The sequence below is a fragment of the Bufo gargarizans genome, chromosome 4, assembly GCF_014858855.1.
Source record: "Bufo gargarizans isolate SCDJY-AF-19 chromosome 4, ASM1485885v1, whole genome shotgun sequence".
NCBI lineage: Eukaryota > Metazoa > Chordata > Amphibia > Anura > Bufonidae > Bufo > Bufo gargarizans.
Window position 1 is genome coordinate 334,078,925 of NC_058083.1, and position 12,904 is coordinate 334,091,828.

The window sequence follows — 12,904 nt, forward strand, 5'->3', positions numbered from 1 at the left end:
CACCCACTGCTTGATAAGGGCTACCACCTCTATGTGGATAACTTTTATACCAGCATTCCCCTATTCATGTCGCTAACTGATTTTTGCGGCACAGTGCGCAAAAATCAGAGAGGTCTACTTATAGCCCTGGTAGGGCAACCACTGAGAATGGGTTTATGTAGGGCTCACCTCCATAAGAACATGCTGGCGGTTAATGGGAATCTGTCACCTATTTTGAGCATATAAAACCGTTAACATAGCAATGTGCAATAAAGTACCTTCATTCCAGCATATGTCTTCTTTCTTTTATTCAACTTTTCATTTCGATGAAAAAGCTATTTTTCTTATATGCTAATTAAGCCTCAAGGTGCCCAGAGGGGAGTTATTACTCTGCTCTGGTGCCCAGTAACACCCACCTGCAGTGCCCAGCCCGCCTTTCTTCCAAGCCCAGCACGCCTTTTAAGAAATAAATTTACTCCCACATCCTTGCCGAACGGCGACGCCCCCTCCACTACGTCACGTCAGTCCACTGACTGCCTGCGTCTGTGCAATACGCCTGGTCCTGAGGGCAACAACCTCAATAGTGTCACTGGGCATGCGCCGAGCCCAGTGACGCAATCAGAGCGCTGTTGCCTCAGGACCCAGGATTATCGTACAGGCGCAGGCAGTCAGCGATACTCCGGCTGCGCAAAATTTCAAAGGCCAAGAAAGGAGGACGCAAGGATGGTGGGGTGAATAAATTACATGACGTAGTGGAGGGGGCAGCGCATGCCCAGGGACACTAGATTTGCTTCTAAACTTCTAAGCATGAAGTAGACATATGGAGAATGTAAAGTAATAAACTATTTTTGGGAAGAATTACTATTTTTTTTAAAAGTAGTGAAATAGAAATTTGCAATTTTTTTCAAATGTTTTGTAAATTTGGTATTTTTATATAAATAAAAATACAAAAAATTTACGGTACTCAAATTTACCAGTGTCATGAAGTACAATTTGTGACGAGAAAACAATCTCAGAATGGCCTGGATAAGTAAAAGCGTTTTAAAGTTATCACCACATAAAGTGACATGTCAGATTAAAAAAAAAATGGCCTGGTCCTTAAAGTGACAAATGGCAGGGTCCGACAAAAAATGTGCACCGCTGGGCCTCACCCTAAGGCCTTGTGCACAGCCATATTATTCCTCCGATTTGTGTGGAGCCGTAGTAGGGCTGGCATGACGGTGCATGAGGCCGCTACTGTACCTCCATATTAAGGCATATGGAGACTCTCTTTTGGATTTCCCCACAAATTCCACAGATGAAAAGTGGCATGCTGCATCAGACTCTGTATACAGGGAAGTAATGCTTACTTATGATATCACCGTTTTGTACAAAGGAGCCTCAGAATGGTTTTCGGACTGACTCCTGGTTTTGTCAGATTCCAGGTTATTTGGCAGTCCTGCACCAGGAACAAGTGCACACCTTTTGGACTTTTGTGGATAAAAAGAAATGATGGCCAATACAGACTTTTCCCCATTCATGTACCACAATGGGTAATAAATGAACATCCGTTTGGATTGTACCTGATCATACACTAGGGTTAAAGACTAGAGGAGACAAAGAAGAAACCGAGAAGTTCTATTGTCTTCGAAGACCAGCAAATATTTAACATACAAGCTATAAACTTTCCCGTTTCTTATCAATACATGCAGACAGTTGGGATCATGAGGATAGGTCATCTAGGAAAACCACTTTAAACGGACAAATACTGCCAAGAGGGGACACTTATAAGACACACATCGCCATATATATGCCAGGACGTGTATCTGGCTTCTAGCTGAACGCAGCTGTGGTGTGAACATGGTCGCTGCCATTTGTCACTGCTATTTTTGAATAATTTATTATACGCACTTATGTAGCGCTGACATATTCCGCAGCGCTTTAGACATTAGCATCACTCTGGGGCTCACAATCTAAGATGTCTTATTGTAACATCTCTAATTTCCTTCCAGATACTTACTATGAGAATTCCTACTACAATATTAAACATTTATTTAACACAGTGAATTAAAAATTAGTAAGTAAATGTGTAAATTGTGAGCTCAAACAATTTGTGGGTAAAGGAGACACAGGAGGTGTTTGTGCACTGACATAGTGTCATAGGCTATCCTGTGGCAGTGCACGTGTAGGCACAATATTCCCAGTCTGACTGGCATACACAGAAGTCATAAGTATAACAAAGTGTGAACGCCACCGTATTCAGGCATGTTCATCAATGGGCAGGAGATGAAAAATAAATGTGGGTCAGAAAGGCAAAGGTTTTAAGTGGGATGCACTTTATGTGCAACGCAATGGGGCAACCTTGTGCAACCTCACCCTTCAATAGGAGTGTGACTTGTGACAAGTAAAATGACACAAAGCCGTCATCTGAGCCCCCTATGGCAGAGACCTCAGAGCCATGGTGCCAACCATTTTTCAGGATTGTCAATAACTTACTAAGAAATCTTTGTTAGATTCTGGAAAGACTGAAGAATTTCTGCAGATTGCGTGGAGATCCACGGAAAGACCTCAGCTCAGTGTCATCCCTGATGTAGGACATGGCTGTGTTCAGCAGGCGTACAGTATGTAGTAATAGGGCCATATTCACACAATGAAGGACAGTGAACCATGTCCTTCTGGCCTGCACTATGACGTGTCCACATACCTTCCCGTTTACTGATTGTGCAGCAGAATGTGCTTTCCTATACCAGTAGTGGGCAAACTTTTTAGTCAACTGAGCCAAATATCAACAAAACCGCGATTGAAATTTATTTTAAGAGACAAATTTTTTAAAACCTAATATATATAGGAAGGTACATTGTTTTTAGTTTCAATAAGTGTCCACTGATGATAATCAATATGAAGAAGACAACTAGCATAGTATGCGCATAAATCCATTAGGGTGACATAAACTTCAGGTGAAAACATAAAAAGACTATCAGCTGCAAAAGACACACTATATTGAAATTGCCTCAGGCGGCACCCTATTTTTGTGGGGCTTATTAATTAAACTGCAATATCTCAACTTTCTACAGTTTGATCATTGCATTGTCCATTGGTGAATTATAATACATCACTGCATTGCCTTTGGAGTCTGCACTTTTTATGTTGACATCGGACTTTGGGCATGACATAAATGATTTCTATGTCTCATGTTTTCTATATTTTTATGGCGTCAACAGTACCAGTGAGGACTATTAGAGTGTGTTTTTACATAATTTTTATATGTACTTTCTGTTATTTTGATCTTTATCATTTTTTACTTTTATTAAAACTTGTATGCAGAGCCAGTGCAAGGTGTGCACGCCTATTTTATTACCTTTTCTGTTTAAATAGTTTACATGCCATGTAAATGATGATGCCAAATAATTAATGAGAGTCACCTGTAGAAGAAGGTAGCACACTTGACTATGCCTACTATGGCGTCACAATCGTAGCACTGTTCCGTTATATTTCCCTACCCGGGAACTTTCACTACCCTCGTCACTTCCTGTTGTGACGCAGCACGTTCCGACGTTTGGAAGGAGGTGTGTACACCCAAGTGAAGGCGATTACTCCGGCTTCCTGTGTGATGATGCGCGTGCGCTAATAGTGGGAGGAAATATGGGCATGTGATAGGAGATGTACACGCCCTCTCCAGCTTTGCGGAACGCAAATGCGTTCCACAGGCAAGAAGACTGTAGTGGGTGCTTCACAAATCAGCAGGAGGGGTTGATCTTTCAGCTATGTGGGAGCCCGCACCTGTAAGAGCCGCATTCAAGGGGCTAAGGAGCCGCTTGTGGCTCGCGAGCCGCGGTTTGCCGACCACTGTCCTATATACATTAGGCCATTGCAAAAAACTATAGGGGCAAATTTATCATTCTCCCAGTGTTTGTGACATTTTAGATGTCTCTGTGACTAAATTCAGTCGCAAGTGGCGTTTTATTTTGCCACCCCCGTCACTTTCTGAGTGGGTTCAGCACTGTTTTCGGGCATAAATGGAGGCTTAAAACCATGGCAGCTCGGAGCAGCTGTACATTGCTGTTGAGGCTCCAACCTGTGCTTGTTTCAGAGCTTTCCCTGGGGAAATAGTTGTGATGCCTCTTTATACAGAGCCTTGCAAAAGTATTCACCCCCTTAGGCCTCTTTCACACGGGCGTTGCGGGAAAAGGTGCGGGTGCGTTGCGGGGACATGCATGATTTTTTCCACACGAGTGCAAAACATTGTAATACGTTTTGCAAGTGCGTGAGAAAAATCGGCATGTTTGGTACCCAAACCCGAACTTCTTCACAGAAGTTCGGGTTTGGGTTAGGTTTTCTGTAGATTGTATTATTTTCCCTTATAACATGGTTATAAGGGAAAATAATAGCATTCTGAATACAGAATTCATAGTACAATAGCGCAGGAGGGGTTAAAAAAAAATAATAATAATTTAACTCACCTTAATCCACTTGATCGCGCAGCCCGGCATCTCTTCTCATCTGTCGTCTTCTTTGCTTTTAGCAGGAAAAGAACCTGTGGTGACGTCACCACAGGTCCTTTTTCTGCACACAGCAAAGAGGAAGAAAGAAGAGATGCCGGGCTGCGCGAGCTAGTGGATTAAGGTGAGTAAAACATTTTTTATATTTTTTTAACCCCTCCAGCGCTATTGTACTATGCATTTTGTATTTTTTTAACCCCTCCAGCGCTATTGTACTATTTTGTATTCAGAATGCTATTATTTTCCCTTATAACCATGTTATAAGGGAAAATAATAATGATCGGGTCCCCATCCCTGATCGTCACCTAGCAACCGTGCGTGAAAATCGCACCGCATCCGCACTTGCTTGCGGATGCTTGCAATTTTCACGCAACCCCATTCATTTCTATGGGGCCTGCGTTACGTGAAAAACGCACAAAGAGGAGCATGCTGCGATTTTCACACAATGCACAAGTGATGCGTGAAAATTACCACTCGTGTGCACAGCCCCATAGAAATGAATGGGTCAGGATTCAGCGCGGGTGCAATGCTTTCGACTCATGCATTGCACCCGCGCGGAATACTCGCCCGTGTGAAAGGGGCCTTAGTGTTTTCCTGCTTCACAACCTGGAATATGAATTTTAGCTCAGATTTTATGTAATGGACATGGACAAGTTGTGAGTACATATGTATTCACCCCTTTGCTATGAAAGCCCCAAATACGGTCCGGTCCAACCAATTAACTTCAAGAGTCACATAATGAGAGCCCCCTGTGTGCGGTCAAAGAGTCACATGACGAGAGTATAACTACACCTGTTCTGGAAAGCTCCGAGTCTGCAGCACTACAAAGCAAGGAAGACCAAGGAGCCTCCAAACAGGTCAGAGACGGATTTTACACAATCCTAAACTTTGAACATCAAATAGAGCACCACTAACAAGAAAGAATATGGCACAACGACAAGCCCAACTAGAGAAGTCCACAACCAAAACTCACAGACTGGGCAAGGAGGTCCTTCAGCAGTGATTGAACAAAGACCCCAATGATAACAGTAAAGGAGCTCCAACAGTGTCGGACTGGGGTACCTAGGGCCCACCAGTAAAATTTATTTTGGGGGCCCACCGTACCGTACAGTCGAATATAATAAATAATTTAACAAGTTTTTTATATGAACATAGGCTAGTTGAGGTGCTGTACATTGAATATATGTATGTAGTACAGTAAATCTAATGTGTTATGTTCCACTTGTGCAGGGGGTGGGAGACTAGGGGCCCACCTTGGTCAGGGGCCCACCGGGGGATTCCCCTGTACCCTTGTGGGCCAGTCCGAGCCTGAGCTCCAAAGACTCACAAGTGTCTGTCCAGAGGATCTCTAGGAGGCCTCCTGCACACGACTGTATGGCTTTTTCACTGTTTTGTGGTACGTTTTACACGGATCCGTTGTTCCGTTTTTTGTGTCCGTTGTGTTTCCTTTCCTTTTTTTCATATGGCATATACATATATCTTTCAACGGAACGGAAATACAAAAAAGGAATGCATAAGGAGTACATTCAGTTTATTTTTTTTGCGGAACCATTGAAATGAATGGTTACGTATACGGACCGCAAAAAACGGTCCGTAAACGGGGGAAAAAAAATGCAGGAGGCCTAAGTCATATGCTTATGGAAGAGTGGCCAGAGAAAAGCGATTTCTTAAAGGGGTTTTCTGCTTTTCTCAGGATAGGTCGTCAATATCCTATTGGCGGGGTCAGACTCCCGGCACCCCCGCTGATCAGCTGTATGAACAGACCCCAGTGCTGCTTCACTTTTTACCTGCTCGCTGACGACATTGCAGCGGTGAGCAGTGCATTTAAATCTCCGCCGCCCCATTCACTTGAATAGGAAGGAGCAGTTGTAGTTACACTCCGCGGAGGATCTGTAATTACACTGTTCACCACTGAGATGTCAAGAGTGAGCCCGTAAAGAGTGAAGAAAACACAGCACTGGGGTCTCTTCGTACAGCTGATCAGGGGGGTGCCAGGAGTTGGACCTCTCCTATATGATATTGACAACCTATCCTGAGAAAAGCAGAAAACCCCTTAAATAAAAACATAGGAAAGCATACTTACTCGCCAAAACAGAATATGGCAGACTCAGCAAACATATGGAAGAAGGTTCCCTGGTGGGTATGTACAGTGCAAACCCAGCACTTCCCTTCACCCAAGAACACCATTCCCACAGTGAAGCATGGCAGAGGCATCCTCTTTTGTCATCTGTGCGGTAATTGGAGCCCTATGGATACATTGGGTGCATGTGCCAGGAACGTTCCTGAATGTAGAACATAAAGGTGAAGTGGATAGAGCCTTAGGCGTCTTGCACACGACCGTATGCCCTCCGAGACATACGGTCCATAAGCGGGCCATATGTCCCAGAGCGCACGGGGGCACACAGCATCATAGATTACAATGATGCTGTGCACGTTGGGCCGCCTGTGGGACTATTAGATCATATGAGTAAAGGACAATAGCACCGGGGGCCGGCCCGACCTCCACAGCATCATTGTAATCTATGATGCTGTGTGCCCCCGTGCGCACGATCGATGCCACTCTGGGACATAGGGCCCGCTCATGAACTGTTTGTCTTGGAGGGTATATGGTCGTGTGCAAGGGGTCTTACTCTCACAGAGTGACAGATTACATGTACTGAGAATTTCCCTGTGCGGAAAACCTGAATAAAACCTGCTTTTTATTTTGTTTATTTTTCTCTATTTTGCTTGACGAATGCTTTGACTAAGATGCACATAAGATATGTTTAATAAGAAACAGCCTCATAAGTGTCCACAGCACATCAAAGGACAAGAGAGCATCTCTGCTGTTGCTATTCACTTTAGTGCCAAAAGGCAACTTCCTTCCTTCAGAGAATACAAAACATACTGCATTGTCCTGTGACTAGAAGAACGTCTGAGGGTGGCCCCAGAAACAGATCTGTTCCATATCCATGTCATGATCTGCTCCGGACAGGAAATCTAGCAGAGCGGATCAGGAACTGATTGGCAGAACCTCACACAGATACAGGAGTCCAGAATACTCCGGACACAAGACCACCGCTCTACAGGTGACCGAAGCTGGGTGGATTTTACTAACAGGGCTTAGCCAGGAACTAATATGTAGCCGAAACGTTGCATTCTTGTACATTATTCATGGACGTCTGGTGAATAAAGGACCCTTGTATGGATATGCTGCCATCATCCTGAGGATCTATGGTAGTGGACGAGCTGATGCCTACCTGAGGGAGTCTGTGTGGTACTGGTGCTGCTCTACATTACTGTTTGTTCTATCATCAGGATAGGTCATCAATATCAGCTGTTTACAGGGGTCCGGCGAGCGCTGCGGTCTCTTCACAGCGTACCGTACATTGTGTAGAGGCAGTGCTTGGTACCTGAATAGCACCAAGCTGTGCCTAGGCCATGTCACCAATGTATAGTGGTCACTGTCCTAGGATGAGGTCTAAGCGCTCACACAGCACTGCGGCATCTTCCACCAGCTGATCGGCAAGGGTCCTGGGAATCGGACTCCCACCGATCTGATACGGATGACCTATTCTAACAATAGGTAATCTAACCCCTTATCAATTGTTTAAACTGCCAGGCGTATTCTACATTACGGCCTATTGTTTCCACAGAGGTACACAAGCACCAGAAACGACTGCCCGAATCTAGTTCTTCCTGAGGGGGCACTCATCTAATCCGTAAATTTATTTTCCAACAATTGTCAACCACACCACAGAACAGATAAGCACGCAATGGCAAATACAATGCAGGGTAGGACCTTCAATTCAAGGGGCTACTAGCAGGCTCTCCTCCCCTTTCATATTTCTAATGACCCCTTGTCTTTTATATGGCATACAGATATCACTACAATTGCTTCCTTTACATTGGGGTTCACATGAGGTACATCAGCTTTATACTGTAAGGACCATGCACATCGGGGTCACAGTACAGCATTGTGTGCCTGACCCTCCCCATACACATGCACACTCTGCTTGGCTGGGCATGCATACATCCTGAAAGGGAAGCCGGACACCTCTGGCGGCAGCTTAGATTCCCAAGAACAAAAACCTTCTGCTCCCCGATATCTGTGGTCTGGGGAGAGTTGGGAGGTCCCCATACATACAGCTAGTGGGTCAGTCCTGTGACGTTTATCTAATCTACAGACTTTATAGATTCCATATAAATCAGTGAGAGGATTCCCGGAATCCTCTGATCAGCACGGCGACAAGCAAGTCAAATAGCAGCAGAAAGTATTAGCCCCGAACCCAAACTTCTCGGGGGCAGGAATGGCACCAGGGGCTCTCCAGGGTGGAATCATTATTTCAGGGGTAATAAGGTTGGGCAGGAGTTAGGGTCCATTCACACGTCCGTTGTTTGTTTCCTGATCTGTTCCGTTTTTTGCTGAACAGATCTGGACCAGATCTGGAACCCATTCATTTCCAATAGGTCCTGAAAAAAAACGGACAGCACAATGTCAGATTTTTTTTCAGGACCCATTGAAAATGAATGGGTCCAGATCTGGTCCAGATCTGTTCAGCAAAAAACGGAACAGATCAGGAAAGAAAAAACGGACGTGTGAATGGACCCTAATCCAGACTCCGTAGTGGACTACTTCTACATCAGGCTGTTTGCTAAGTAATGGCCTGGATATGTTCCAGGATGTGGCCTGTGAGTGACAACGCTGGATCGGCTCACCTTGGAGACAGCGGATCATACAGTGTATATTCTATACTTTTTGAGGAGTACAGAGGACTTCACCTTTCTCAGACGCAGTTTTTTGCACTCATCACATGTGTATACAGGCTGGTCCACAGTGTAATATATATAGTGTACCATAGTTACTAATGTATGCTGTCCAGTGTGTGGGGGGGATACTAAATATCACACATATTGGACCATTACTCTATACAGACTGGTACACAGTGTAGTATGTACCATAGTTACTACTGTATGCCCATCCAGTGTGGGGAAAATACTGAACATCACACATATTGGACCATTACTGTATACAGACTGGTACACAGTGTAGTATGTACCATAGTTACTAATGTATGCCCGTCCAGTGTGGGGAAAATACTGAACATCACACATATTGGACCATTACTGTATACAGACCGGTACACAGTGTAGTATGTACCATAGTTACTAATGTATGCCCGTCCAGTGTGGGGAAAATACTGAACATCACACATATTGGACCATTACTGTATACAGACCGGTACACAGTGTAGTATGTACCATAGTTACTAATGTATGCCCGTCCAGTGTGGGGAAAATACTGAACATCACACATATTGGACCATTACTGTATACAGACCGGTACACAGTGTAGTATGTACCATAGTTACTAATGTATGCCCGTCCAGTGTGGGGAAAATACTGAACATCACACATATTGGACCATTACTGTATACAGACCGGTACACAGTGTAGTATGTACCATAGTTACTAATGTATGCCCGTCCAGTGTGGGGAAAATACTGAACATCACACATATTGGACCATTACTGTATACAGACCGGTACATAGCTTGAGAAAGACCAGAGATGGTTGAAACGTTGACATCTGTATGCTGCTGTTACTAATAAAGTAACCGTTTTTTTTCACCTGAATTGAAGAGTGTTGTGGATTTCTCTATATTTTGTTAGGCTACTTTCACACTGGAGTTTCTGGGTCCGCTTGTGAGAGCCGTTTCAGGGCTCTCACAAGAGGCCCAAAACTGATCAGTTTAGCCCAATGCATTCTGAATGGGTAAGGATCCGCTCAGAATGCATCAGTTTGGCTCCGTTCCGTCTCCATTCCGCTCTGGAGGCAGACACTAAAACGCAGCTTGCAGCATTTTGGTGTCCGCCTGACGATGTGGAGCCAAACGGATCCGTCCTGACTTACAATGTAAGTCTATGGGGATGGATCCGTTTTCACTGACACAATATGGTCCAATTGTAAACGGATCTGTCCTCCATTGACTTTCAATGTAAGTCAGGACGGATCCGTTTGACTTAGACTTTTTTTTTTACTGAGTAATGCAGACGGATCCGTTCTGAACGGATACCAGCGTTTGCATTATAGGTGCGGATACGTCTGTGCAGATACCAGACGGATCCGCACCTAGACGCAGGTGTGAAAGTAGCCTTACTTGACGGGACCCCCAGCCAGGATCCCCATCCGTGGGCACCACCTTACCAATTTTTTTTTTATCAGCGTTTGTCCCCAAATTAGTATCTGGAGTGCTGCTTACCCCATTTTTTTTTTCTGTATACAGACTGGTACACGGCGTAATATTTATGGTAGTTACTAATGTATGCCCGTCCAGTATGGGGGAATACTAAATATCACACATATTGCACCATTGTCTCATTGCACGCACGGTGTCATATGTGTATACAGACTGGTACACAGCATGGTAACTTACTAATGTATGCCCGTCCAGTGTGGGGGAATACTGAATTTCACACATATTGCACCATTACTGTATACAGACTGGTACACGGTGTAATATATATGGTAGTTACTAACGTATGCCCATCCAGTGTGGGGGAATACTGAATATCACACATATTGCACCATTGTCTCGTTGCACGCACGGTGTCATATGTGTATACAGACTGGTACACAGCATGGTAACTTACTAATGTATGCCCGTCCAGTATGGGGGAATACTGAATATCACACATATTGCACCATTACTGTATACAGACTGGTACATGGTGTAATATATATGGTAGTTACTAACGTATGCCCGTCCAGTGTGGGGGAATACTGAATATCACACATATTGCACCATTACTGTATACAGACTGGTACACGGTGTAATATATATGGTAGTTACTAACGTATGCCCATCCAGTGTGGGGGAATACTGAATATCACACATATTGCACCATTGTCTCGTTGCACGCACGCTGTCATATGTGTATACAGACTGGTACACAGCATGGTAACTTACTAATGTATGCCCGTCCAGTATGGGGGAATACTGAATATCACACATATTGCACCATTACTGTATACAGACTGGTACATGGTGTAATATATATGGTAGTTACTAACGTATGCCCGTCCAGTGTGGGGGAATACTGAATATCACACATATTGCACCATTACTGTATACAGACTGGTACACGGTGTAATATATATGGTAGTTACTAACGTATGCCCATCCAGTGTGGGGGAATACTGAATATCACACATATTGCACCATTGTCTCGTTGCACGCACGCTGTCATATGTGTATACAGACTGGTACACAGCATGGTAACTTACTAATGTATGCCCGTCCAGTATGGGGGCAGAAAGTCTAACCTCACCTCTTTCTAATGACCAGAAAACCAGTGGGGCTGGCACTAGGTTCCCAGAAACTGGCACGTTCCACAGTTATTTCTTAGGGTTGGCAGTCTCTCTTGGGGCAGAGGTAAATCCACCAGGCTGGTACAGGGTGTGTGCCCCGTGGTACAATGCCTGGCTGTCACACAGACTGGCTCCTCTCATTCATGAAGTTGGGAGCTCTGCCCACACTTACCGCTGCTCGTCTGCCCAGACAAAGTGGATACGGAGGTCTGGCCCATGGCTTCTCTTCCAGCAGCGGCCCTTTGTCCAGCCCTCAGGCAGCTCTCAGGCTCCGCTGTCCGTGCATTCCCGGCAGAAGTAATCCCAGGCTTTCATGTCCTCCCGCGCTAGCTGTGCCCTGCTCGGTGTCCAGCCTGGGCTCCGGAGCGAATGCCTGTCATTCCTGCAGCAGATTACTGCGGGTCACAGGTCACAGACACCCTCCCTCTCTTCCTCTGCTCTCCCGCCCACTGCCCCCTCTCTGGTGCTGCTGGTTACCTCAGCCCGTGTCCTATCAGCACCATGGGCTCTTCCCCTCTTTCCGCTTCTCTCGGGTTCTCTGTTTTGTTTTACACAAGTTGTTACATCCCTCCGTCCTCTCTCCCCGTGCCGCCGCCTCCTCCCCTCATGTTATCCTCCTTCACAGCTCCGCAGACACATTCATGGGGCTCATATCACAATTGTGATAGCCAATCATTTCTGGAAAAGTTGTGTGTCTCCTCAGTTACACTTCTAGCCTTCTACTGTCTGACGAAAAAGTGAAATGGCGCCCCTTTGCGAAAGTACAGAGAAGTGCCAGTACATGCCCTCTGCAGTAAGGGAAGGGTGCCCTCTCCTCATACTTAGGGCCCACCAGTGTAACTGATTCTGGGGGCCCACCTAAGGGCTCTTGCACACAAACTATTTTTTTTTTCCATGTCCTGTACCGTTCACTTCACTTCAATGGGGCTGCAGCAAAAAATGACTCTGTGTGAATTCCGTGTCTGTAAAATGATAGAACATGTCCTATTATTGTCCACATTACAGACAAGGATAGGACTGTTATATTAGAGGCCGGCTGTTCTGTTCTGCATAATGTGAAACGCACACACCCGGTATCCATGTTTTACGGATGCGCA

The 12,904-nt window shown here is 45.1% G+C and overlaps 1 protein-coding gene across 4 annotated transcripts in view; it reads right to left on the reverse strand.

Moving 5' to 3' along the window:
• PHACTR2 (phosphatase and actin regulator 2) overlaps positions 1–12,904 on the reverse strand; it is a 336,884-nt gene that overhangs the window by 101,808 nt on the left and 222,172 nt on the right. The window contains exon 1 of one of the 4 annotated variants that reach the window (XM_044289593.1): positions 11,980–12,324. The exons of the other annotated variants lie outside the window; for them this stretch is intronic. Coding sequence (XP_044145528.1) covers positions 11,980–12,025 — 46 coding nt within the window. The 5' untranslated portion in view covers positions 12,026–12,324. Of the gene's footprint in view, positions 1–11,979; positions 12,325–12,904 lie in introns of those variants that run through there. 4 annotated transcript variants of the gene reach the window in all.